The sequence below is a fragment of the Mirounga angustirostris genome, unplaced genomic scaffold (genome assembly GCF_029215605.1).
Source record: "Mirounga angustirostris isolate CCGP_5_RB_7025 unplaced genomic scaffold, mMirAng1.0.hap1 SCAF_5, whole genome shotgun sequence".
In the NCBI taxonomy this organism is placed as follows: domain Eukaryota; kingdom Metazoa; phylum Chordata; class Mammalia; order Carnivora; family Phocidae; genus Mirounga; species Mirounga angustirostris.
Window position 1 is genome coordinate 7,019,203 of NW_026991713.1, and position 27,358 is coordinate 7,046,560.

Here is a 27,358-nt window from a genome sequence, read left to right on the forward strand (position 1 = left end):
CATTCATTCAACAAATAATTACCGAGCAACTACCATGGGCCAGGCACTTTTTAAAGGGCTGGACATACAAAATGACAAAGTCTCTGCTCTCCTGTGTCTTATGCTGTAGCTGGAGAGACAGACAATGAGCAAGTAATCATATAACTGTTGGGAGAAGCAATGGGCCATGGGCCCTGCACATCCCTGTGCATTCCTGCTGGGAATGCCAAGAGAGCAAGGCCCTCAAAGCTCTCTACCCAGACTATTTCTCAGGGTTGTGTTTGCAGCCAGCAGCCTTGAGGGAGGAGGTGGCCTCTCCCCCAACCCCAACAAAGAACAGGTATGCCTACCAGTCGCTATAAAAGCGGTGAATCTCTGGGAGCCTGGATGGCTCAGTTGTTGGGCGTCTGCCTTCGGCTCGGGTCATGATCCCAGGGTCCTGGGATCGAGTCCCATATCGGGCTTCCTGCTCAGTGGGAGACCTGCTTCTCCCTCTCCCACTCTCCCTGCTCGTGTTCCCTCTCTCGCTGTCTCTCTCTGTTGAAAAATAAATAAAAATCTTAAAAAAAAAAAAAAGCGGTGAATCTCTAATCCCTGTGTTCCTCTTCTATACTGCCATCCATGAGGTCTATAGGGCTCCATGGTGGGTCCTTTGCAGGACTCGGGGGACATGGGGTACTGACACAAACACATGTGAAGCCCCTGCTACTGTTGTTCTTACCATGAGTAATAGGAAACAAACTAGACAAAATGCTTTGTCTCTTACTCGGGAGTTTCATCCATGAAACAGTAACACACTATTACTAAACAATACTGAACAGTAACAGTGTATTAGTTTATAAATATTGTACAATCTCAGAGGCTGTACAGTTCTTGACCACATGTGAAGTGGAGATTAGTACTGTTGAGAAAAATAGAGCAGAAAAAGGAAGACAAGGAGTATGGGGGAGACCTGATATTTTTTAAAGATAATGGAGGGGTTTTTTTGATAATTTATTTTTATTATTTTTAAGTATACTCTACCCCCAAGGTGGGGCTTGAACTCACAATCCCAAGTTCAAGAGTGGCATGCTCAACCAGCTGAGCCAGCCAGGCTCCCCAAGACTTGCTGTTTTAGATAGGATTGTTAAGAATTCTTAAGGCCTCTCTAAGAATTTTTTTAATTAAAAAATAAAAATTAGGGGCGCCTGGGTGGCTCAGTCAGTTAAGCATCTGCCTTCAGCTCAGGTCATGATCTCAGGACCCTGGGATTGAGCCCCATGTCAGGCTCAGCTGAGAGAGTCTTCTTCTCCCTCTGCCCCTCCCCTGCTCATGCTCTCTCTCTCTAAAATAGTAAAATCTTAAAAATAAAAAAAAATTAGGGGCACCTGGGTGGCTCAATCGTTAAGCGTCTGCCTTCGGCTCAGGTCATGATCCCAGGTCCTGGGATGGAGTCCCACATCTGGCTCCCTGCTCTTGGGAGGCCTGCTTCTCCCTCTCCCGCTCCCCCTGCTTGTGTTCCCTCTCTCGCTGTGTCTCTCTTTGTCAAATAATAAATAAATAAATAAATAAATAAATAAATAAATAAAATTTTTTAAAATAAAAATTAATAAACATTTAAAAAAAATTTTAATAAAAAATAAAATTAATAGATAAAATTTTAAAAATAAAATTTTTTTTCTAAAAAAAGAAAGGACCCCCTGATAAGGTGGCGCTGAAGCAGAAACGTGGACAAAGTGAGAAAACAAGCCAAGTGACTATTTGGGAGAAGAGATTTTCAGCTACAGGGTACCATAGGGACAAGGCAGGAAGTAGGAGGATACTTGGAATATCTGAAGAACAGCCTAGTGGCCGTGTGACCAGAAGAGTGTAAGAGAGAAGAGCAGAAGAAGATGAGGTTGGGGAGATTGTCAGGGATCAGAACGCATAGAGCCACAAAGTCCATGTAAGGCATTTGCAATGCACTCTGAATGGGGTGGGAACTGTCGGTGGGGTTTGATCAGGTTCTGTTTTATTTATTTATTTTTTGTTCTGTTTTAAAAAGGATGACTCTGGGTGGCTCCGTAGTTAAGCGTCTGCCTTGGGCTCAGGTCATGATCTCATGGTCCTGTGATCGAGCCGCGCATGAAGCTCCGCATCGGAGCCTGCTTCTCCCTCTCCCACTCCCCCTGCTTGTGTTCCCGCTCTCGCTGTGTCTTTCTTTAAAAAAAAAAAAAAAAAAAGAGCCTGGGGCCAGAGCTGGAACTCCCCTCAAAAAAGGAGGTAGGGTTCCTTTAAGAGGGCTCCACCCCGTCCCGCGAAGCCCCGCCCAGATTGTGGTCACGTGGCCCTCGATCGCTCACTTAAGGGCGGGCCTCTGCGCGGTTTGAAAGATCTGCGCGCGCTGCAGGAGTGGCCGTTCTGCTAGTGGCTGGGATGTCGGTGTTGCGGCCGCTGGACAAGCAGCCTGGCCTGAACACGGCCACCATCTTGGTAGGCGTCAGCTGCTCCGCTTTCCCCGCTCGCCTTCCTTCCTTGGCTGCGCCTCCGCTGCCCGCTCCTCTGCGCTCTCTCAGGTTCTGGAGCGCGCTTTTCAGGCCGGGGTGTGGTGGGCGGGAGAGCCACACTCTGAACCAATCGAAGTAGCCTCCCTCTGAGGCTGAAGGACGCCCCCACCAATAGGTGCGCGGCGGGCTCTTTCCCCGCTTGTGATTGGTGGGGCTGCTGGGCGGGGAGACTGGGCTGGGTCCCGGGAGGCTGAGTTCAGCGCGGGGCCGGTAATGTGCTTCCCGGGGTCACTGGTCCGGCCGCCCGAGGGGGTGTACCGGGAGGTTAGAAGTGCTGTGCGGACAGGACCGGAGCGGCTGCAGGCTGGGCCCTCAACCCGTGCCTGGCGGAGCCCTCTCTCGGTAAAGGGCGCCCTGCGCGCGCGAGCGGGAATCCTGGGAGTCGCGCGCTGTTCGGTCTGTGGCCTGATCCCCAGGCCCTCCGGCGGGACTGTTGTGCCCAGACATCAGCAGGCCGCCTTCTCTCCCTGGGCAGCTGGTGGGCACGGAAGATGCTCTTCTGCAGCAGCTGGCCGACTCGATGCTCAAGGAGGACTGCGCCTCGGAGCTGAAGGTGTAAGTAGCCGAGGCTGGGAGTGTCCGATCGCTCTGCGGTGGCCGAACTGTGGGCTGCCCAGGAGGGCGAGCGGAAGAGCTGCCAGAGAGGCGGGCGCAGGTGGGGCCAGGCCCGCGAGGCGTGATCCGTCCCCAGATAAGGGATCCTCCATCACTGTCTGTCACACACTTCTGTTTTCCTGCAGCACTTGTCACCACAGGAAATGTCCTGTTCACCTGTTTACTTGTTTCCGGTCTGCCACCCCCATGGACCCCCAGGTCAGCCCCTTGAGGTCAGGGACTTTGACCTTTTTCACTACTGAATCCCCGGTGGTTTGAGCAGTGCTTGGCACAGAGGAGTGTTCAGATACCCCCCAGATACTTTTTAGTCAAGAAAAGTTGACTAAAGAAGTAGTATTCTGTTTTTCTTTTTCTACCTGATGGAGAGTAGAAACAGCTGCTGGTGGGAATCAGGTGACTGGATATATGTGGGTGTCATTCTCCCTGATAGATAAGCTCCAGAGGCTCATGTTGAAGGAGAAGGATCCCAGTCTACAGGGTGTTCCTCCATGGGAATCAGAAATACCCCTCACTACGAGAATAAACCCCGTTACAGCATTTGAAAGACTCTGATGAGGGAACAAGTTCAGACGGGAGTGATGAGGGTGACTTACCCAAGGTCACATAGCTGATAATTGGCAGACCTGAGATTTGAGCCTACTTCCATCACCCTCCAAAGGGGTTCAGCCTTAACCCCTAATCTTCACAGTCTAACACCCTTCTTCTGAGCCTGATCTCCCTCCCAGCATGCAGTGTAGCTGGCTAGCCCCATGCCACCTTATATCCCGAACTCCCTCTTGCCAAGGTGGTTCCCAAACGGAGCTCCTTTCTGGCAGAAGGAGTCAGTCTAGATAGGACCAGCTCTGCCCTGTCCCTATGCTCACCTGAGGAATCTAGCCCACAAGAGCCTCCGGGGAATAGGCGAGGAGCCCTTGACAGCCTCATACCCCATGGAGGGCAGCATGTGAAAGTTCACTGTGATGTGGGTATGTATATCTTTATCCTGCAATTTCTCATTTTTCAGCCACCTGGCAAGGTCCCTCCCCCTGCCCTCCAATGTGAATCGGCCCCGAATTGACCTAATCGTGTTCGTGGTCAACCTTCACAGCAAGTACAGGTGAGAGCCAGAGATTAGGGGCTGTCAGGGCTCAGCTAGACCTGGCTTAGGGGTGCACGGGGATGGTGACCTCACTTGTGATGGAAGGAGAGGACACAGGGAGAGGCTGCCTGGGGTTAGCACAGAGGGTGAGGATGGGGCAAGCGCATGATAGTTTTTTTTAAAGATTTTATTTATTTATTTGACAGAGAGGGACACAGTGAAAGAAGGAACACAAGCAGGGGGAGTGGGAGAGGGACAAGCAGGCTTCCAGCTGAGCAGGGAGCCTGATGTGGGGCTCGATCCCAGGACCCTGGGATCATGACCTGAGCCAAAGGCAGACACTTAACGACTGAGCCACCCAGGCACCCTGCAAGTGCATGATATTTTAAAGACACTGATAAAGGGGCACCTGGGTGGCTCAGTTGGTTAAAGCGTCAGACTTGATTTCAGCTCAGGTCATGATCTCAGGGTTCTGGGATTGAGCTCCACGTCAAGCTCCACACCCAGCACGGAGTCTGCTTGAGATTCTCTCCCCTTCTCCCTCTGTTCCTCCCCGCTATGTGCTTGCTGTCTCTCTCAAATAAATAAATTAAAAAAAATAAAAAATAAAGACACTAATTACTCCAGCAGTGGCATCAGTCAATTATCTAAAGCTTTCTGCAGCCTTCTCTGTATCCCTGATGGCAGGCCCAGACCCCTGTCCCCAAGGTGTTCCCAACCCACTGGGAGAGGAAGCTAGAGTCCTGAACAGACGAGTACAGTATCTGGCATACTATAAAAGAAGAATATGTTGGGCTATGAGAGCCCCAACAAGACCTCTGACTCTCAGGACTTGGGGCAGGGTAGACTTTCTGCTGGAGGTGACCAGGTCGAGCTAGCCTGGTAAAAATGGGAATCAGAAGAAGGTTCCAGATGAAGAAGGTTAACGTAACAGGCAGGAGGAGCGTAATGTGTGTGCAGGATGGTGAAGGCCAGTCCAGGCTCAGGAGCCCAGTGCAGTGTGGGGCTTTAGCCAGGGGAGAATGAGTGGTGGTGATGTTGGGGGCCCGGCCTGGCCTCCCTGTGGTGCTGGCTGCCCTGGGGGACAGGACTGCAGCCAACCTGGGGAGTACGGAGGAAGGTCTGCTCTTTCCCTCTTGGGGGATGGCTGACTGAGGTTAGGCAGGGTGCAGCATCCAGCACAGAAACCAAGGCAGACACCCAGTCATGTGGGGGTTAAGGGAAGGCTGGTGGAAACACCTAGAACCAGGGACATAGAGCTACCAGACACACCCAGCAGCAGGATCAAATCCAAACCTGCTGCCCAGCCAGCTGGAACAGGGGGGCAGTGACTGGAGCCCATGGTGGGGCAGAGAAAGGCCTGAGATCTGCCATGATTGCCAGAGGTCCTAACTCAGCAGATCTGTTGCTCTTTGGGTGAGACCTCTCTGTTCAAAAGGGACGCTGACTGGTCTCTGGGGAGATTCTGCTCTACAGTCATACTTAGGGGCAGAGAGCCGTCCTTACCGTTTGTCTCAGGCCTTGCTCGTTCAGCTGAAACCTTGGCTTGGTTCATCTGACCAAGTTGGCGTTTTGGCCAGGAGACAACAGATTTCATCACTCCTTGGACACCAGTGAATGAAACCCTTGACCCAGAAGGTCAAAGTGCCCTTTTCCTAGAGGAAAAGACTGTTTTCATATACTTGATATGACTATAAATACTGTCACCTTATTGGAAAGCAATTTTGTGATCTCTAGGTACTTTTTTTTTTTTTTAGAGAGAGAGAGAGAGAGCGTGCGTGCACATGCACAAGTCGGGGTGGGCAGAGGCAGAAGGAGAGGGAGAATCTCAAGCCCCAACATGGGGCTCTATCTCAGGACCCTGAGATCATGACCTGAGCCGAAACCAAGAGTCAAGAGTCAGACGCTCAACTCACTGAGCCACCCAGGTGCCCCTACCTAGGTACATTTTAGAAAGACATACATTGTGACCCAGCCATTCTGCATCTAGCATCTTTCCTACAGAAACATTTGCCCACATGTGTGAGAATACAAGGAAAAGAATGATCATGCGGCATTCTTTGTAATGGTGAAAAATTGGAGACCGTGTAAGTGTCCATCACTTAGAAAATAGATTGTGATACCAGGTGATCATTCCAAAGAATGTAACAGGTCGAACCCAACCAAACGCAACTACATGCTTATACATATCACTGCCTGTATTTGCATATGAGAAATTCATATGCATATGCAAATGGCATTATACCCCAAACGGTGGGCAGCAGTAACCTCCAGGGTATTGAGACGGAAGGTTGATGCTGGAGAGGGAGACTTACTTTTTACTGAAATGCGTCCATATTTACTGTTGGATTGTTCTACTGGCCTGAGTCACTTTGTAATTAAAAGTCCTTGAACAAAATGAAAAGAGCAAAAATACTCCCCTAGTGGTGTTTCCTCTTTTTTAAATGTTTTATTTATTTATTCATGAGAGTCAGAGAGAGAGAGAGGCAGAGGGAGAAGCAGGCTTCCCGCTGAGCAGGGAACCCAATGCGGGACTCGATCCCAAAACCCTGGGATCATGACCTGAGCCAAAGGCAGACGCTTAACCCTCTGAGCCACCCGGGCACCCCGTGGTGTTTCCTCTTACATCTCCTTCCCCGGCCTCTCTGGGATGAGGGAGGCCTTCTGCCTTCTCGGTGGTAAGGTCTGTCCTCTGGTTTGTCCTCTCGCACCAGCCTCCGGAACGTGGAGGAGTCGCTGCACCACGTGGACGCCACCTTCTTCCTGGGGAAGGTGGGCTTCCTCATCACGGGCGGTAAGTGCATCCCTGCTTGGCCCCCGCCGCGGCTGCTGTGTGCCTGGCACTGTGTAGACTCCTCACTGAGGCCACCCCGGGGGGACGGAAAGAACGTGAGCTTCAGGATCTGACCTGTTGGCCGTCTCTCAGAAAGCAGATCTGAGCAGATCATTCTGCTGAGATAGTTGCGGAGAGTTACCCGGTGACTCCCTGTGGCTTTCAGAGTAAAATCCCAACTCCTGTGGAGACACGATTTCGGCCTCCCACCTTCCTGTCTGGGCTTGTCTCCTGTCACTCTCCCGTTCTTTGGTTCGGCTTATAGTTCTCTGAACAAGTCCTGCCGTTCCTGAGACTTTGTCGTATTTAACAGCAGAAATAACAGTAGCTCGCCTTTCCTGAGCACTCACTGTATACCAGACATTGTTCCAAAAGTGCTTCGTTTCTGTATCACTTCATCTTCACTACACACAACCCTTTGAGGCACATACTGTTAGGTTGTGTAGCTGAGGAAGCTACCCGTGTGGTTAAGTAACCTGCCCGAGGCCCACCGCTAAAAGTGGAGCCAATATTCATACCTCCGGAGTCCAGGCCCTTAATGATCATATCCTACAGCTTCTCTTGAATGCTCTTCTCTTTGCCTAGCTAACCCCTATTTCCCGTCTCGTGGGGGACACCTCCCTGACCAGCCCTGCAGTCCGGGGCCCGAGGAGTCCATCCCATAGACTCCCCACCCTTCCTCCTACACGGGTGGTGTGTCTGAGCTCTCTGCCCCCACCCAGCTGAACCGTGAACTCCTGAAGGGGGGAGGGCCTGGCACAGATTATTCTCAATAAGCACTGATGAATAAGGAATGCCAGGTCATTCCTATAGATTAATTAATTGAATCTCTATAGTACTGGGGGCCGTTCCCATCCTCACCCCATCCTCAACACGAGATGAGGAAACTCGTGTTTTTATATAGCACTCTCTCCGGGGCCTTCCAGCTTTATGTTCTAATTTTTTTTTTTTTTTAAGATTTTATTTATTTATTTGAGAGAGAGAGAACACATGAGAGGGGGGAGGGTCAGAGGACGAAGCAGACTCCCTGCCGAGCAGGGAGCCCGATGTGGGACTCGATCCAGGGACTCCAGGATCATGACCTGAGCTGAAGGCAGTCGCTTAACGACTGAGCCACCCAGGCGCCCTATGTTCTAATTTGATGAAAAGCAGGTTGAACAGGAGGGTCACCCCACTGACCAGTAAGCAACTGAGACGGGTAGTGAATGAGTTTTCCCAGTGTTTCCTGGCTCCCAGCTGCGAAGGCTGACATTCCAGCCCGTGGCCCTCACGGTTTCTCCACAGCTGGGCGGGAGGGTCACTGCAGTATTCACTGGAACACCGTCGTGAGGCTGGCCCGCACCTACCGGAGCCCTCTGCTCTTCTGTGACCTGGAGGTGAGGACATGGATCGCGCGGGCACAGGGAAAGGGCCGTCAGCACGCCGTGGGTGGGTCGAGAACGCTTCTCGGAGGGTCGTCGCGTGCCCGAGCAAGGGGGTCCTGATGTGAAGACGCAAGATCATGATTTGAACCCTGGCTTGTCTGCTCACGGGCTGTACCTTGGGTGCAGCAGTCACCCTAAGCGTCGGGGTGCACAGATGTAAAGCAGGGCGATGATACGCGTTCAGCCCAAGCACCTCTTAGATGCCAGGTGCTGGAGCTTGTGCCTTGCTTTTTCTTAATCTTTTTTTTTTTTTTTTAAGATTTTATTTATTTATTTGACAGAGAGAGACACATTGAGAGAGGAGCACGGGCAGGGGGAGTGGAGGAGGGAGAGGCAGGCTTCCCGCTGAGCGGGGAGCCCGATGCGGGGCTCGATCCCAGGACCCTGGGACCATGACCTGAGCCGAAGGCAGACGCTTAACGACTGAGCCACCCAGGCGCCCCAAGCCTTGCTTTTTCTTTTGCTTTGTTTTCTCTCATAACTAAGTCTTGTGTGTGTATGGGTGGGTCCTCGTTAATATCGCACTCTCCTGCTGGGCTGGAAGTGCTGTGACACCAGGCATCTTGTCTGTTTCATTAACCAGGGCCGCTCATGTCCCCCAGCCGTCAGAATGCCCACTGTCCCCCTTATGCCCCTGGACTGCAGGCCTGGTCCAGTCCCAGCCTGGGGCACGGCATCCGGCAGGCAGCAGGGATGGCGGGGGAGTGGGTGGGTAGAGGGTTGGAGGGATGTGTATGGTGTCGTTTCTGCCCCAACTCGCTTCTGTTGGCGTTTCTCAGTGGTGATCCTAATTATGAGCACAGCAGAGCAGATTTCTATTTTGCTGATACATTTTGCTCTGCAGCTTCTCTTTCTGCAGTATGAATCCTGACTTTTTGCTAAAAGTGCCAAGCAGCTGCTTCCTCTGGGTGGTCTTCAGAGGGCTCCCAGGGCCTGGGCCGCCCCACACACGTACCAGACCTGCTCAGTTAGTTTTGGGGTCTATTTATTGGGTTTGAGGTTCATTTCTGCTCTGTTCTGGGTCTTGCATCTGTTCCCAAAGGCCAAGTGATGTCATGCAGAGAGAGCTGAGTCAGCACCCTGTCCGTTATCACCACCCAGACCTGGGGTTCTTAGTCATGGGTCTGTGGACACCTCTGGACTGAGGCTAGAATTCGGGGGATCTGTGAACTTGTACAAGAGGAAAATACTTCTTTCTTTCCCACTAAACTCTATGTGAAATTTAGCATTATAAATAAAGGCAAGAGATGTAGGTAGTACTAGCAGGGGCTAGGGCTGTTTTACCAGCAGAAATGGCAGATGTTTCCATCTCGTAAGGGGACGGGCAGCTCTCCTGATTCACTGCATCAATAAAGATGCACACCCTACTCTGTCATGAACTCGTTTTTCGTATTTGATGACTATTTTAGTCAGCACTCTGATGTCAGGTAGGACACTGAGGCCTGGGGCACGCCCGAATTGCCTTCCCGTCCAGACTTTTCTCACCACGTACCCCAGAAACCCAAGACCTGCTTGCTCAGTCACGCAGCTAGTAAGTTAGCGGCAGAGCCCGCGGGTTTGCAAACGGCTGTCCCCTGCCCTTCCTAGTCTGCTGACTGTGTAGCTTTGAACAAGTCGCTTCCCCTACATGCAGCCTTCATCTCCTTATCTCCAAAGGGGAATCCTAATCTTTGCTCCACAGCTCAGGTACCTCAAACCTTGGGCGGTTCCTGCTGCGGTGCCCCCTACTTGGCCCTGTGTGGTGCAGTCCTCCTTGTGGCCGGTAGGTGGCAGGCCACACCAGGTCCTGGGGTCTCGGGAGCCTGAGCGCCCAGGAAAAGGCCTGTGGCCCCCTGTCTGTTTGCAGGCAGCAGCTGGCCTGCCCTCAGACGAAGCACCCGGCGTTTGGACAGTCATCACTCCTCGTCCCTGTGCTGTCCTTTGCAGGGCACACTCCACATACCTGAGTTTGAGCCTCGCTGTATTTTAAAGCCTTGCGGGGCAGGAATTTTCAGCCCCCTTTTACACATGAAGAAACACATTCGAGAAGCTGGGGGATTGGCGCAGTGACTGTATTTCCGAGCGCCGCTGATAGGGCCCTGTGCCGTCCCCTGAGCACACAAATGAGCCAGGCATTGCGCCTGCCCCCTCGGAATCGGGTGAGCTAGACCGGCAGGTGCGGCGTGCCACAGCAGAAGGACTTGTGGAGACCTAGAAGCCTGGTGGTGGGATGAAGTCATTCCTGCAGGTGACGGGAGCAGCCTGATGTGCTCAGACTTGGGTTTGGGGCCACATCTCCGGATTGGAGGAGGCCCGGCCAGGGACGAGGCTTGGGGGTCGAGGCTGCTGCAGGAGGCCAGCCGGGGAGCCTAGGTGCGAGCAGCAACAGCCAGCTCGGAGGTATATTTCGGGGGGCAAAGCCACAGAACTCAGAGGGAGAGGATTTCGGCAACAAAGACTTCTTAGGTCCAGCGTGCCAAGCACTGTTTAGGCACTAGGGATGCAGCATAGAACAAAAGAGTGGGAGGGCGCCTGGGTGGCTCAGTTGGTTGGGCGACTGCCTTCGGCTCAGGTCATGATCCTGGAGTCCCGGGATCGAGTCCCGCATCGGACTCCCTGCTCGGCAGGGAGTCTGCTTCTCCCTCTGACCCTCCTCCCTCTCATGCTCTCTGTCTCTCATTCTGTCTCAAATAAATAAATAAAATCTTTAAAAAAAAAAAAAAAAGAATGGAAGAAGAAGAAAAAAATCCCAGCTCTGTTGTCGTGGAGGGAACAAAGTAAAGAAGTCGAGGGTGCGACGTGTTAGAAAGTGAGGATGTGGTGGGTCAGGTGGTAAAGCGGTTACAGTTTAGCGGGCTTGATGGGAGTGACTGTTAATGAGACCTTGGAATACCTGAAGACGGGAGGAGGGCAGGCCCTGGAAGGAGCACATGAGGCCGAAGGAACAGCAAGCGCCAAGGCCTGTCGTGTGGGGCCTGCCTGGTGTGTCCAGGGTCCCCCAGAGAGGCCTCGGGCCCGAGCGCAGCAAACACAGGGCAGAGTAGTGGTGGATGCGCCAGTCACCGCGTCGCCAGAGCAGGGGGGCCTTGTGGGCCTCAGTGAGGGCGGTGGCTTTTGGCTGAGTAAACCGGGAGCCACAGGGAGGGTGCGGGGGCAGGGAGGGATGTGGCCTGACCTGGGCTTTATTTATTTTTCTTTTCTATTTATGTGATGCGGGTCTAAATGGATCCCTCCAGCTGTTGGGAGGAGAGTATGTAGAAGGGAAGCGGGGGCAGAAATGGGGAAATGGGGGGGGGCTGTTTCTGGAAGAGTTAGAAGTGGCCTGGGCTCCATGGTGTTCAGAGAAGAGGGAGGCAGGACCGTCTGCAGTACTGGGGCTTTTCCAGGGTGGAGTCCACCGACTGTGCAGGTGGCCTGGATGTGAGACATGGGAGAAGGGAGACTCAGGGTGGCCCTGGAGTTTTCAGCTGAGCCGCTGTTAGGATGGAGCTGCCTTTGGCTGAGATGGGGCGACTGCAGAGGGGACGGGTTGGGAGGACCCTCAGGGACTCCACTGGGGACATGTTAATAAGATCAGGGTGTCTCGGGTAGGGAGCCGCATATGTGCGTCTGATGTTCAGAGGGAGGGTCTGGAGATGTAATTTGGGCATCGTAGGCAGTGAGATGGTTTTAGATCACGGAACTGGATGAGGTCTCCAGGGAGTGTGTGGGGAGAAGCCCTGCAAAGGCCAAGGCTGTGGGCGGGGGCAGCACTTAGAACTTAGATGTGTGACAGGAGGGAGCAAGCAGCCTGTGAGGTGGGAGGAGGTGGGGGGGCATGGCCTCCCGGGGGCGGGGGTCATGTGGGAAGCATTCTGGAGAGGGGGAGTGCTGTGGCAGACCAGGGTCTGCTGAGAGGAGACTCGGTGAGAATGACAGCCACCTCTGGATTTGGAATAGTTAAGGTGACTGGTCGGGTGGTGAGGCCCACTTCCTCAGTTAGAGGGGGAGCAAGGGGAGCACGAGACGCTCCTAAGGCGGCCGTTGGCAGGGAAGGGCAACCGAGCATCGTTTGTCCTTCACCAGGCACTGACGTGGCGCCAGGCCCCGGGGTCAGAGTTGCTCGCCCTACCTGACCCCACCCCACAGCGCCTCTGGGTCCCTGCCTTCGAAAGCCCTGATAAAGGAGCTCTGTTGATGGCACCTCCCTGTCCCCATGAGGGCCACTCTGGGTCCACTCCTCTTTTCCACGCCTGGGAGTGTCTTCCTCGCTCCCAGGTAAGGAGCCTTTGGAGCTTCTGCCTCCTGGACGTCGGTTGGAACTAGCTCTGGCTCAGATCCCAGCTGGGCGGCCACTAGACACTTTGCCTACTTCACCAGCCCTGCTTGCTAAGCTTTGTTTCCTCTGGAGGAGGGGCCGTCGCCTGTGGTGTCCCTGGAGGGCGTCTGAAGGCGCCGTAAGCCGGAGCAGTTGGAAGCTGCTGGGTGAGGAGTGCTGCGGACAGGGGCCTGGCCGTGATAGGCAGTGGTGTCCGAATCCGGCCCCCCTTTGGCAGCCTGTGCAGCTGCTCTGGCCCGGATTCGCCTCACCCCTGTCCCCTGCTCTCCCTCTGCAGGTGGAAGGCTTTCGAGCCACGGTGGCCCAGCGCCTGGTGCGCATGCTGCAGATCTGCGCGGGCCACGTGCCTGGTGTCTCAGCCCTGAACCTGCTGTCCCTGCTGAGGAGCTCTGAGAACCCCGCCCTGGAGGACGTGTGAGAGCCGCCGGCCCCCCGAGCTGGCCCTCCCCACGGCCCGGTGCCTGGCGCGGGGGACTTCCGCTGTTGCCTGCCGGGCTCTGGGTCAGCGGTCGGTTCCCCGCACGGCCCAGACTCGGAGCCCCGCTGGTGGGAATGCAGCCCCCTCCCCGCCATGCTCTTCATCCACCTGCCGGGCTCCCTCTCCACCTCAGGCTTCGCTTGAACAAAGCGTCCGTGGCTCAAAAATAAGTTTGAAAACCCCTGGTCTCCTCCACCACCTTGACTGTGCAGATGAGGACACTGACTCCGGACAGTTAGGGTCGGGCAGGGGAGCTTGGACTCTGCGACCCAATCTGACCCCACATCCTAGCCTTGCCATCCTCACAGAGCCTGCTGTGGCCTCATAGAGCCTCAGTTTCCCAGGTGTGTAATGGAGATCGTTCTAGTGTCCTTGCTGCATTGCAAGGACTGAATGAAATGACAAGCCCGCAGCTGTATTTCTCCCTCCACTTGTATTCCGTGTATCCCATGATCCTTTGCAGTAAGACCTTGCCCGGTACCAGCTAAGCGCTCGGTGAACGGTCACTCATGTGAAATCCCACAGAGCTAGGTTCAAAAGCTGGTGCAAACCCAGGAATTACACTGTTTATGAATTGATCTGTTTGTGGGAATTATGTGAGAGGCTGTCTGGAGGGCTGGCTCCCAGCTTGGCGGCCAGGGCTTGCGCCGTGACTGTGACTCCCCGTCTCCTCTGGGTCTAATGAGGATTTGCAGAAGTGCCAGGGTTGGGGTCCAGGAATCCGGTCAGCCAGCTGGGCACACGGGGGCTGGTGGACGGGACCTCAGGAGGAGAGCCGGGCCTGGGCTCCCTTGGACCATGACGCTGCCCCCCACCCCGCTAGTGCCGGGCCCTGCCTGGTGCCCAGGGCAGGGCCGGCCCCGCAGGGCCTCCGCTTCGACTTTGCCATCACAGCCGGAGCCCATGCTCCCCATGAGGTGGGGCCACTTGACACTCATGAGGGCAGGGCCTGCCTTTCTCCTTTCCGGGGGCTCCTGCCCGAGCCTGGCCCAGCGCCGCACCCCTAGTGCTCAGTAAGTTCCGGCAGCCAGACACCTGGCTGGTTGGAGGCCGCCCCACGGGGCCCACTGAGCACCTCAGCTGCGAAGATTCCAGTTGAGGTCCCCCGTGTCCACGACGCAGCAGGTCACTGCACGCTTTAGTCTCCTCACCAGCCGCTCCTGTGCCACCCCCACCCCCACCCCTGTCCCGGTGGACCTGCGAGGTTGATACTGTTTCCCTACTTCCGCTCGAGGAGCCAGGACTGCAGCGGCCAGAGGTGGGTCCACGTCACACAGCTAATGGGGGGCCGCCTCCACACCCCCCTCTGCTCTTCCCTCCAGTAGTTTTCTTAGGTGCCTAATGGTTGGACAAATGTTCTCGTGCTTCTGCTGGGCAGGCCCTGACTGAGAAAGCAGCCGTCAGGAAGGGCAGTCTCAAGGAGCCGCTCCCATGTGCTGGGGTCCGCGCCTCAGGACAGGGGCAGGCCTGGGGGAGGAGAGGGCGAGGAGCAGGGTGGGAGCACTGCCCGAGCCAGGGAGAATATGACTGCAGACGTGGGGCTCCTCGGCGCTGGGGAAGGGAGCCCAGCTCCCGTGGTGAGGTTGCTGCGTCCAGGGTTGAAGGAAGAGGCCGAGGTGAGAAGTAGAAGTGTGTGTTGGTCTCTGAGGGGATGGGCAAGATCGGCAGAGGCCCGGTGCCCCCTAGGAACCAGCCTTGTCTCAGCTCCTCAGTAGTCTGGGCCAGAGAGGGTGGGGCTTTGCAGGACAGTGTGGAGAGGGGGTGCAAGTAGGGTAGGTCTCTGGGAGCTGATGGAGCAGGTATCCAAGCAGAAGAGCAAGGCAGCCTGGACACAGCCTGCCTGCCTCCGCTGGGCACGGCACTTTGTTGGAGACCCGGGGTCTCCCCATACCCCCTGGCCTCCCCCCAGCCGGCACGGGGCACACTTCTCTCTCTCTCTCTCTCTGGTCCCTGTGCCATGTTTTCTTTGCCACCTGGTGCCATTTAACAAGAGAAGTGGCATCACACTCCAGCCGAGGATCTGAGAGCCTTCCAAGTGCCGGGGGGACTCGGTGCTGTCGCGGCTGCCAACTCCAGCGAGCTTGGCAGGGGCCCAGGAACTGAGAGGCCGCGTCTGCCTCACAGCACAGCTGAGCAGCGCTGAACAGCAGTCAGCAGCCCTCCCAGGCCTGTGCCCCTGGCCAGGCAGAGCAGCTGCTCTGCACGGTGGAGGCCAGGGACGCTGGGAGGCAGTTCCATCAAGGGAAGTAATGGAAGACCAGTCTTTATGCCCCAGTGGTGCCTGGAATGGGTGCTTGGTGCTGTGGTGGGGTGGAGGGAGCTGGGAGAGGCTGTGCTTGGCTTCTTATGGATCTCATGACCTTAGGCAGGTCACTTTATCCTCCACGAGCCTCAGTTTCCTTGTCTGTAGGATGAGATCAGGCTAATGAATGCCTTTCTCCCCAGCTGGTCTCAGGACTGAGAAGGAGAAGCCATTATTTTATTTTATTTATTTATTTTTAAAGATTTTATTTATTTGACAGAGAGAGCATAAGCAGGGGAAGAGGCAGAGGGAGAAGCAGAGCCCCCGCTGCGCAGGGAGCCCAACTCGGGGCTCGATCCCAGGACCCCGAGATCATGACCTGAGCTGAAGGCAGACGCTTAACCAACTGAGCCACTCAGGAGCCCCAAGAAGCCATTATTTTAAACATAAAGCTTTAAGCAAATGTCAGAACTCTCAGGCTGGCCTTGGTCACAAGATGGTCACATTGGAGGCAGTGACAGAGAGTGGGCTGCCAGTCTGAATGGGTGGGCGGCCTGAGGCTCCTGCAGGAGATGCTTTTCTATTGGACCTGGGAGCTGCCGGGTCCATGCTGTCTGAGTACACGGAGGAAAGAGAGGGGTTTGGGCCCCGCCGTGCGGATGAGGTATCCGGGGCTCTCAGAGGGGCAAGGCTTGTTCAAGTCACAGGTTCCTTTGTTCCTTGGGCGCACCCCAGGGAGCTCACGTTCTTCGTAGGAGATGGCCTGGGCCTGTGTGTCCTGGCCCCAATCTAATGCTATTTCCCACCCTGGCCAAGGAAGCAGAGCCTTCCCAGGGAGGAGGGGGCTCAGCAGCATGGCAGCTGTGTCTCCTTCACCCCTCAGTGAACGAGGCAGGGGCAGCCTCAGGCTGGGGCTCCGACAGGATGACCTGGTCACAGAGGGGAAGTGATGCAGTGGGAAAGGACCCAGCCTTTGAGTCTCACTGACTTGGGGTCTGTGACCAACCTGCAGTGTGACCTGGGGCAGCTCACTTCCTGTCTTCCTGTCCCCACAGCCTCTTGAGGTTCTCGTAAGTCTCAGAGAAACCAAAGAGTCTGACACTGTGCGTGCCCCGTGTATGCCCTGCCCGGACAGGGCTGGCTGCTTGTGCCCAGGGGGGTGGTGGGCAGGGTGGAGTGCTGGGGAGTTCTTGAGGTAAAGGCCTGCCCCAGCTTGCCCCTCCCCTCACACAGCTGGTGCTGGGCCAGGCCTACTGGATGGGACTCCAGCAGAAAGGGGCCCTCTCCACAGGGCACCTGCTGGCTTACCCTCCTTCCCTCTGTCTCCCCTGGGGCCATAAGGGTACAGCAGACAATCAGTGTGGAAAGACTTCTCATAGACACCTGGAGACTTAAGGGGTGGGGGGGTGGAGAGTGGGGACAATGTGGTGGGTTGTCAGGACCTGCCCACATCTGAGTCCCACCTGAGTGTGGCCTCTGGACTGAGGGCTGCTGAGGACCCAACTCTGGGAGGGAGAGAGGGTGGGGAGTCCCAGTGCCCTGACCTGGACAGGAGGCCAGGAGGCAGCCTTCCCTGGGGCCACCCTCTTACATCAGGAGGAAAGCCAAAGGCATCTGGGGGCCCCTGGGAGCTAACACTGGGTGGATGCCTGGTCTGGCTGCATAATGGCCCTGCAAGGCCAGGGGGCTCCCCGCACCTGGTCATCCTGTGTTTGGCTGCAGGCTTTCTTTTCTTTTTTTTTTTTTTTTAAGATTTTATTTATTTATTTGAGAGAATGAGAGACAGAGAGCACGAGAGGGAAGAGGGTCAGAGGGAGAAGCAGACCCCCCGCTGAGCAGGGAGCCCGATGCGGGACTCGATCCCGGGACTCCAGGATCATGACCTGAGCCGAAGGCAGTTGCTCAACCAACTGAGCCACCCAGGCGCCCGGCTGCAGGCTTTCTAGGGCTGCACCTGACCTCCCCCTCCACCTGCTGACCAGGAGGGTACTCCACCGATGTGTGTGTGGTGGAAGAGCTCAGGGCTGCCTGGCTCGTCCCTGATCCTCCTGAGCCTGCTTTCCTCTTTGTAAAGTGGGAATCCCGATGCCATTTCCCCCACAGAGTTGAGGCAAGGGGTGTGGGCTCATGCAGGGCACAGGGCTGGGCAGGAGGTCAGTTGGTACTGGGCACTGCCATTTTCCTGGTTACTGTGCCCAGACCCTGGGCCTCATCTGCTCCTCCCCAGACATCCTGGGGGGTCACTCTCGCCTCCATCCCTCTGTTCCGAAATCTCACCAGGCCTGCCCTGACTCCCGGGCCCTCCCTGACACCCTTCCCTCCTGAATTTTTCTCCCCCGCACTGCTCAGCCCCTCACCTATACGGTTTCCCCATTTGGATTTTGTCTCTGTGGCTCCCTGCCCTCTTCCCAGAACCTAGAACAGTGCCTGGTGCAGAGTAAGTCTCAGTAAGTATTTGCTGAATGAAGGGAGGTGTCTGCTCACGGAGTCGGCCTGTGCATCATTCGTACAGGGCCAAAAGCCTGCAGGGAGCCCCAGAGCCCGCGGCCCTTGTCCCCCCAGCCCCTGGGGAGGCTCCCCGCTCTCCCTCCTCCCCACCCCAGCCTCACAGCCTTCCACCTTCCACCTGCAGGCTTAGCCCCAGGGGAGGCAGGGACTCTACTCCCTGTGGCTGAGATGCTAAGGGCCTGGGCTCTCCATTCTGACCTCACAGAGGGCCTGTGTCCCCCCATCCCAGGACCATGCTGAGAACTGCTGGGCTGCCCTGGGCCACAGCCCTGAGGTGTGCTGGATTGTGTGCACGTGCGCACATGCACGCATTGTGCGTGTGAGTGTACGTGCGTGGGTATGTGCGTGGGGGGGGGCGGGGAGGGCTTGAGGCTGGGCAGCCTGGGCCTGTGAAAACCTGGACAAGGATTTTAGAACTGCGTCATGGAAGGCATGCCTGCCTCCTTGCAGAGCTTGGAGTCAAGGAGAAAGGGGCTGGGGGCTCTCCAGCCTCACAAGGACTTTGTATGGATCCTCTGCCTCTCCTGCCCCTCAGCATCCCACTGTCCCCACATTCTTCCCACTGTCCCCAGGGAGAGGGTCTTTCTAGCAGTGTCCTGTGTGTCAGCGCTACATACAGGAGAAAGGCAAAGGGACTCCCTACTCTGAGGCCCCTGACCATTCCTGTGACAAAATACAAAAGACCAAGGAGGGAGCCCGCCCGGCTGAGGAGGGCAGGGAAGCCCATGGAACAGCTCACACTGTGCAGCCCCTTTTATGAATCATAAAACCTGCTTTTCTGCAGGCACTTAACTGAGAATTTAAAGGCACAAAACAGGGGGCGCCTGGGTGGCTCAGTCATTAAGCGTCTGCCTTCCGCTGGGGTCACGATCCCAAGGTCCTGGGATGGAGCCCCGTGTCGGGCTCCCTGCTCACCGGGAGGCCTGCTTCTCCCTCTCCCACTCCCCCTGCTTGTGTTCCCTCTCTCGCTGTCTCTGTCTCTCTCTGTCAAATAAATAAATAAAATCTTTAAAGAAAAAAAATTTTTAAAAGAAAGAAAGAAACAAACAATAAAGGCACAAAACGGGATGGGATGAAAAAGTCCAAAGGGAGAACAGGCTCCCTCTGGGGATAGCAGGGAAATGCCCCTTCTTACTCACAGACTTCTGTATTTGAGGGTTTTTTCACGAGAATGTGTTCAGGTATTACTCACAGATTACAAGTAAAAATAATTTTTACGTAAGGAGTGCGCCGTGGGTCTCCGAGCACTTTCACATCTAAACCTGGGGGGCTGGGCCCCTCTGTCCCCCGGGGACTGCCCCCAAGTAACACTGAGCTTGTCCAAGTGGCAGTTTCCTCCTTTCCCCCACCCCGTCCCCAAGGCATGAAGGGTGCAGGCCATGCTTCACAGCGGGCCGGGTACAGACCCTGTCCAGCCCCCCTGACACCCTGGGTCATCCCTCTGCCCCTCAGAGCCCCTGCTTCGCCATCTGGAAACCAACCGGACGTCATAATACTGCCTGTGTCAGAGCCATTGGGAGGGTATTTTGAGGGGAATTTGAGGGACAAAGATCATGGGAGACTCCCTTTTCCCTGACAGACCGCAACTTAATTATCTTTGTAAAACAATTCATTGGTGAGCGAAAACGTGAGAACACTGAGAGACATTCTGTTAGATGGGTTTCTCAGCAACAAAGTCCCTTTTCTACTCAGGACCTTTGAGGCGATGATATCAGAATATTTAAAATAAAAAGTATCAGGCACCTGGTTGGCTCAGTCGGTGGAGTGTGAGACTCACAACTCTTGGTTGTGAGTTCAAGCCCCATATTGGGTGCAGAGATTACTTTAAAAAATTAAAATCATGGGGCGCCTGGGTGGCTCAGTCGGTTAAGCGTCTGCCTTCGGCTCAGGTCATGATCTCAGGGTCCTGGGATCGAGTCCCACGTGGGCTCCCTGCTCAGCCGGAAGCCTGCTTCTCCCTCTGCCTCTGCCCCTCTGCCTGCTTGTTCTCTCTCTCTCTCTGACAAATAAATAAATATTTTTTTTAAAAGTGATGGAGAAAACATGAATAAAGAAATTAATAATCTTGACTTCAGAGATGTGAACCGAAATAAGGAATACACTGAGGATTTAACTTAACATTTATCCCGCTGGTCTGTCGGGGAAATTTCTCTTAACTGTGAAGTCGCGATTCAAGGCCTTCCCTCTGCGAGTGAGAAGGTCTGTCCCAGCTCAGGCACCTGCACACGCCTCTCGCCGTTGCCTGCTTTGTCCTGGGCACGTGCGTGCCCCGTTCGGCACCTAGGAGGCCCCGGGTAAACAGTCACACTCCCCCTCTGACTTGTGCCCCCGAAGGCCTGTGTAAGTGACCCCAGATGGGCCCCACTGGCCCACCTTCTCCCAGGGACAGGTTCCTCGCTCCAGGTTCCCACAAGACTCAGTCTGCTCTGCCCAATGGAATGAGGGTTAAATGAGGTGCCCGGTCCCATGTAAGGGCTCTGAGGTCCTCAGGGCGACGGGTAGTAACAGCACCACTAGTGAGGGGGTGGGGATTCTGCCCCCGCTGCTCTGCAGGCTCCTGGCCCCCCCACCCCCTCACCACACACCCACACTCACACCCCCACCCACCTCCCCAGACCCACTTCTCCTTTGCAGCTGCCCCGACGCCTACACCTTCCTGCCGGGGAGCTGTTGGCCCGTGGGCAGGGGCCGGAGAGGCAGTGGGCCAGGGCTCCTCAAGGCCGGCTGACGCAGGGGTCTGTGTGAGTCCTCAGGGTCCCCTGAGCCAGAAACCTGGGGCCCAGCCTTGCTCCCCTCACTCCACAGCACCACTTTTTCCTCCTAAACAACTTCTAGATGGTTCCCTGCCCTGGACCATGGTGTCCTGTCTCCAACTCCACAGCAGCCAGAGTGAGGGTCGCTTCTTCTTTTTTTTTTTTTTTTAAAGATTTTATTTATTTATTTGAGAGAGGGAATGAGAGACAGACAGCAGGAGAGGGAGGAGGGTCAGAGGGAGAAGCAGACTCCCTGCCGAGCAGGGAGCCCGATGCGGGACTCGATCCCGGGACTCCAGGATCATGACCTGAGCCGAAGGCAGTCGCTTAACCAACTGAGCCACCCAGGCGCCCAGCCAGAGTGAGGGTCGCTTCTGAAGCATAGCTCAGAGAGTCTCTCCCTGCACTCGTAGCTCCTGGGGCTCCCCACTGCCCAGGAGCCTGACGCTTGAGGCCCAGCACGTCTGCAGCCTCAGGCTCCCCGCCTTCCCAGCATCCCCCCAAGGCCGTAGCCGTGCCTGTCCCCAGAGTAAGCTTCCCCTCTTACCTCTCTTTGCCTTTGCCCTTGCCAGTCTCTCTGCCTGGAAGATTTCCGTCCCCCTTGCAGCTGCTAAAGATCCACTCCTGTGCCCAAGCCTCTGCCCTGTGCCCTGGACAGTAGCTTCTACCTCTGTGCCCCCCAGCCCTGAGCGCTTGGGGGTCTGGTACGGCCCACCATGCCCGTGCTGAGGCTCTCTGCTGGGGCAGCAGGTGTCAAGGAAGGCAGAAGGGGCTTGTGTGTGTGTCTGAGACTCAATCTGAGAGACACGGGTGATGGACAGGTGGGGGAACCCAAACACGGGAGAGACAGACAGAGAGGGGACCTCACTGAGATGCAGAGGCAAGCAGACCAGGACATACACAGCCCTGGGGAAAGGGAGTTGGGATGGACAGGCCGCCCACTGGGCCTTGGTCTGTCTGTCTGTTCATCTGTTGATCTGAGTCTCCCTCCTGCGTAGGATCTGGAGACCGAGCCATCTGTCCTTGGACCCTCGGCTACCCTCCCGCTCCCGGGCTGTGCCCTCTACTCCAGCCAGAGGTTGCTCGCCATCACGCAGATCCGACTATGGCACTGCTGTTCCCTGGTGCCCTCAGCCAGAGTCCAAGCTCCTTAACCGTCAGCCGAGGACCCAGCCCAGCCCTCTGACCCAGCACTCTCTGGGCTCCTCCTCTGTCATGCTCCCCTAGACCTCGCTCCATCTGGCAAACGCCTTCTCATCATCACCTCCTTGACAAAGCCTTCCTGCCCCCTGCGTGGCTGCTGTGAGGCATCATTTTTCCCTGGGACAGGCGGGCTCTCAGGAAGCATTGGATGAACTGAACCAGCTCGGCCTGGGAAGGGCAGGAAGGATCCCCAGAGGAGGATGCAGGTGAGGTGAGCAGGACATGGCTGGTGGGGATTGTCAGGGGCTGTGGGCTGGCCCTTGGGGAGCAGGACAGAGGAGACCACCCAGAGGGCTGTGTCCTGACTACAGGGGCCCATCTATTGCCCAAGAGCAGGCCCAGGTCTGCACCCCAGCACTGTCTCAGCACCCCCAGCACAGGGCCCGCCCAGCCAGCGTCCGGGGGTGATGGTTGAGTGGTTGAATGGAGGAACCACAGGTAGAAAGAGAAGGTGTGGGCTGCAGGGCCTTGGGGCCCTGGCTGAGAGTGGTCCCACCCCAGCAGGCAGGAGGGTGGGGCGGGGCCCAGTGGGTGGTGGCCCCTCCCGGTTTCCTCCTCTGGCCGCTGAAGCCAGGCTCAGTCCCCGCTGGGTGTGAGGCAGCATGGGCAGCAAGAGGAGAGGTGCCAGGAGCCGGCAGGGCAGGGACGGCCCGGCGCCCACGCAGTGTGTCCAGGCCGAGTGCTTTGACCCTCTGGTCCGAAACTGCGTGGCCTGCAAGCTCTTCCGGACGCCAGAACCCAGACCGGGTAAGAGTCCACCCACTCCGCCAGCTGGTCAGCGGGGGCAGCCCCGGGGAGGAGGAGGGGGGGGTCCCGCTGCCTCTGCCACAGCCTGGAGCCAAGGGCATGGCTCCCACCTGCCCCGGGATGGGGAGGGGGCGCGGAGGCCGGTTTGATGGGGCGCTGTAAGCCGGGGCCTGGACGGGGGCGGGCCGGCGGTCCCCACGTGGCCCTCACCGCTCCCTCTCTTCCCCTTCCCCTGTCCACCCCGCCCGGCCCTCCCTCCCCTCCCTGGCCCAGCCTCGCCTCCCTCCGACCCTTCCCCTCCCCGGCCGTCCCTGCTCTCCGCCCCCTGCCCTCCCTCTCCGGCCCCTCCGCCCGCAGCTGGGGCCAGCAGCCTGGCGCCGGGGACGGCGCTGCAGCCGCAGGAGTCGGTGGGTCCCGGGGCCGCCGCCGAGGCCGAAGCCGCGCTGCCGCTGCCCGCGCTGCTCTTCGGCGCCCCCGCGCTGCTGGGCCTGGCGCTGGCCCTGGTCCTGGTGGGCCTGCTGAGCTGGAGGTGGCGGCGGCGGCGGCCGCACGCGGCGGCTCCCCCGGGGGCCCTGGCCCCGCACCCGCACGGTAAGCTCCGCGGGGCGGGGGCCGTGGGAGGGACACCGGCCCCCTGGGCGCGGGGAGGCCTGCGGGCGGTGGGGGAGCGCGGGCTCTAGGGCGGGCTCTGAGGACCTCGGGCCCGGCGGTCCCCGGAGGGACACAACTCCAGCCTCCCAGAGCTGTCCGAGCAAGAGACCCAAGGCTCCCACGCTTCTCCCTTGCCCCCGCGTTTCCCATATCGCCAGCCCCCTCTGCATTTCCTGTCCCAAGGCCCCTGCACATGCCCCCCCTACCGCCCCCTGCAGGGGGTTTCAGGCCAGGGCTGTCCCTCCAGTGAGGCTTCCAGAACAGGGGTGGGGAAAGGCTGTAAGGGGATCCTGACCTTGCATTCCGCACCTGCGCCCACCAGAGGCCCTGGACAATGTCATCATCCTCCCCCCGGGACCCCTTGATGCCATCACTCCCGTCTGGCCTCCAACCAGAGAAGACCCAGCCAACACCCCACCTGCCCACAGCGTCCCCGTGCCAGCCACAGAGCTGGGCTCCACCGAGCTGGTGACCACCAAGACAGCCGGCCCCGAGCAACAGTAGCCACGGAGGGGGCAGGAGGTGGCCCCTGTGCTCCCTGTGGGCTGTCAGCCAGGGGCTTGGAGGTTGGATTCGGCTCTTCACCCCGGTGCCCACCTGCCCCTTTTCTGGGAACCCCGCTGCTCCCCAGCTAACCCCGCAGAAGCACAGACTGCAGACCACAGGGCTCAGACGGCATGCATGGCGTCCTATGGCACGTTAGCCTTTGGCTTCAAACCAGACGATCTTTGGCAGCCCTCGAAGGTTGTGGCTGAGCTCCTGTGCTCCCGCGTAGGAGGTGTTTCTTTAAGTGCCAGGGAGCCACCATCAACCAGAATAAATCTAGGAAAAGGATCAAGTGGGAAGATGCTTAATTTATAGCTGGGTGTTGTAGTTCTTTAATACTTGCTCTCAGAGCTGTCCTGCTTTTAACTGATGCAAATGGCAGCAATGAGTAACCAACTGACTGGTTTGCTTCAGGATTTAATACAGGATGATTTTGATTTTAACAAAGAGCCTGGATTGTGCTAATTCTCAGGTATCTGTACCCTAGGGTCAACCCTGAGCTTGGCCCAATCTCCTAGGACCTACGATGCCATTTTCACCCTGGTAGCAGCTTCCAGAGCCCCACGCTTGCACTTGGGAGGAAGTCTACAGCCCCCGTGGGGCTGGACTGCATGCTCGCGCTGAAGGCACCCTGCCAAGCATCTCTCTCAGAGGCCACCTGGAGTCCCAGCTGCCTCCGAGGCTCACTCAGCTGTACATAGGGAAAGGCCCAGGACCTTCAAGGGGCTCCTTTGTTCAGAGGCTAGAGCAGACCTGTGGCCTTGAACCGGCTGGGCCTGATGTCCCTTGAGCTCCCTCTCTCTATGGCCTGCCCTCCTGAAGCACTAGGCCCCAAATGCTGTGGTCACTTAGCCATTCTGTGCAAGCCCCTGGGGTCACCCATCATCCCAGTAGGACCGCTCCTCTGACAGCAGGGCCCCTTGCTCTGGGGCTTGGGACCAAGACCATCTCCTCGAGTTGTGGACCATGCCGTACTGGGTCAGGCGCTGCCTCTCCCTCGGCGCTCCTACACAGAGTTAGAACCTCGTGACCCGGACTCTGTCCTGGACAGTACTTGGAACTTGTCACAGGTTAGCACCTCCGAAGGAACATAGAAAAGGAGTCAGAAGATGGAGTTTGGGTACCATCTTGTCCCACTGTAGGGCCTTGGCCATGTTCTGTTCCATGCATTAGATGCCTTTCTGCCTACTTCTCCCTGACCTGCCCAGCAGAGCTGCCTGGCAGACGCCCACCCTCCTGCCCACCCTCTTCTCAGCCCAGGAGACGGTCTGGAGCCCCCAGAACCCTGACACCCACATTTAAGTCTTCCTAGCCACTCCCTCCCTGAATTCATCCTAGTGCCTTCCCTGCCAGCTGCCAGGTGGCTGGGGCAAGGTCAGGTGGCTGGCAGTCGACGGGAGGGTGGGAAGCAGGCCCAGAATGGGCCCAGACCTCCATTCCACTTCATCTCGGGTTTGGGGCGTCTGTGCTGTCCCTGGCCACCTCCGCCTCCCACTCACCTTTTCCACCACAGCCGGGGGCTGAGCCCTGGGGGTAAAATGAGTGGGTAAAACCCCTCAGGGGTCCAGACATGCAAACCTCTGGCACCACTGTGTCCCAGCCAAACCCCAGCTTCCCCTCTGGTCTCGGTTTCCATTTCTGAAAAATGGGGGGTTGGATGCAAAGTGCTCCTCCGGACCTGTGGCCCTCGGAAAGAACCTTAAAGGATCTTTGTCCGCACCCCTCCATTTTACAGATAAGGAAACTGAGACCCAGAGAGGGAGAAGACTTGGCATCATTGCCATCCAGCTAATAACAGAAGGGAGTTTCCTTAGGGAAGAACCAGGAGCAGAGGCAGGGGGAGATGTGGGCAAGGAAGGGGTCAGTCTCCCCTAACCCCCCGGGAAAGGACCCCACCACTCAGGGGCCTCCAGTCTCTGGCTCTGATCCCAGGAAGTGCTTTCTAAGAAGCCTTCATGAAGTTACTGCATTTGATCTTAATGACAGCACCTGGAGGAGGAGCGTGGGTATTTGTTTGCTTTTTTTTTTTTTTAAGGTTTTATTTATTCATTGGAGAGAGAGACAGGAGGAGTCGGGGGAGAGGAGCAGAGAGAGAGGGAGAAGCAGACTCCCCACTGAGCAGGGAACCCCACACGGGACTCGGGGCTCGGACTCGATCCCAGGACCCCGAGATCCTGACCTGAGCCCAAGTCAGATGCCCAAGTCAGACTGAGCCACCCAGGCAGCCCTTGTTTGCTTTTTAAAAAAGTTTTTTTTATTAGAAAAAAAATTGAGACACATATTTTGTAGACACTTTGGAAAGTTCAGGGCAGTAACCCAGGGTGGAGTCTATGGAGAAATGACCCATAATCCTGGGTGGGTTCTCCTGAGTAATTGTAATCATTCTACACACATAAATTCATACCTTCGCTGTTGTATTTGGTGAGTTTTCTCTTGTCTTTCAACACTTCGCCAACAAGGTTTTCAACACTTGTGAAGTTTTCCACTTGAGCATTTGGTTGTTTTTAGCTTTTACTATTGTAGCCGAGGCAGGAGCACCTCCTTTTTTTTTTTTTTTTTTTAAGATTTTATTTATTTATTTGACAGAGAGAGACACAGAGAGAGAGGGAACACAAGCAGGGGGAGTGGGAGAGGGCGAAGCAGGCTTCCCGCGGAGCGAGGAGCCCGATGCGGGGCTCGATCCCAGGACCCTGAGATCATGACCTGAGCCGAAGGCAGACACCTAACGACTGAGCCACCCACGCGCCCCAGGAGCACCTCCTTGACATAAATCTTTGCCTGAGTTTTTTTATGGCCCCTGTTGGTTGAATTGATTTCCTGAAAATCTGGAACAGTTTATGTCCATGAACAGGGATTAGATGTCCCATGTTGCAGATAGGAAAAAAGAGGCCCAGCAGGTGCAGGGATCTGGCCCAAGCTACAATATGCCTGCCGTGGTGGAGCTGGGCTAGACAGAGGCTCCTGCCCCTACCCAGCATGTCTGTCCAGAAGGTCATCGGCCCAGGTGCCCTCCTTGGGGGCTACTGACTCCAGGGATTGATTCCAGGCTTTACCCCTTGTTTTCACCACTCCTCAAAGATTCCTCTCCCCAACTGGTCTCTTTTTGCTGTAAAAGGGACCCAAGATAGACTTTGGAAGAACTGCTGGTTGGGGTGGGAACCTAGGCAAGCAGCTTTCCCTCCCCCAGCCTGTGTTTCTGGCCAGTTTTTCCTGAAGGAGGGTCTGGTTTCCCTGAGGTCCCCAGGGCCTGGGCAGGTGGAGGAGGGGCTGGCTCAAGTCTCAGTTCCTCCTGGGGCTTCCTGCAGGCACCTTTCACTTCCTGCCCAGCAGCCCTGGGCTTTGGGCTCAGGGTGGGGGTGGGGAGGCCCAGCTGGGGACGCCAGGGAGGAAAGACCTGACCCCTTACCTCCCGCTGTCTCAGCAAGGATGGCCTCACACAGCCCTTCCCTTTAGAAGCTGGTGGCATCTCTCTGAGCCTG

General features: G+C 56.5%; 2 protein-coding genes across 9 annotated transcripts; both read left to right on the forward strand.

The window, feature by feature from the left end:
- Positions 1-1,805: 1,805 nt before the first annotated feature.
- On the forward strand, positions 1,806-21,918 carry CENPM (centromere protein M). 6 transcript variants are annotated; one of them, XM_045872425.2, is made up of 6 exons: positions 1,806-1,903; positions 2,980-3,059; positions 4,123-4,215; positions 6,912-6,991; positions 8,315-8,406; positions 13,029-13,807. In XM_045872425.2, exons 2-6 carry the CDS (start codon positions 3,025-3,027, stop codon positions 13,167-13,169), a joined length of 441 nt encoding a protein of 146 aa, XP_045728381.1. In that variant the 5' UTR covers positions 1,806-1,903; positions 2,980-3,024; the 3' UTR covers positions 13,170-13,807. The 6 variants fall into 6 exon arrangements, with proteins under 6 accessions (XP_045728381.1, XP_045728382.1, XP_045728379.1 ...); XM_045872423.2 differs by lacking the exon at positions 1,806-1,903 and adding an exon at positions 2,196-2,430; XM_045872422.2 differs by lacking the exon at positions 1,806-1,903 and adding an exon at positions 2,562-2,846.
- Positions 21,919-22,537: 619 nt separating this feature from the next.
- TNFRSF13C (TNF receptor superfamily member 13C) lies at positions 22,538-26,431 on the forward strand. 3 transcript variants are annotated; one of them, XM_064590543.1, is made up of 3 exons: positions 22,538-22,682; positions 22,956-23,273; positions 24,367-26,431. In XM_064590543.1, the coding sequence occupies exons 1-3, from the start codon at positions 22,538-22,540 to the stop codon at positions 24,501-24,503; spliced, it is 600 nt and encodes a 199-aa protein (XP_064446613.1). In that variant the 3' UTR covers positions 24,504-26,431. The 3 variants fall into 3 exon arrangements, with proteins under 3 accessions (XP_064446613.1, XP_045722747.1, XP_064446612.1); XM_045866791.3 differs by having other exon boundaries at positions 23,040-23,273; positions 23,656-26,427; XM_064590542.1 differs by having other exon boundaries at positions 23,656-26,426.
- Positions 26,432-27,358: the final 927 nt, after the last annotated feature.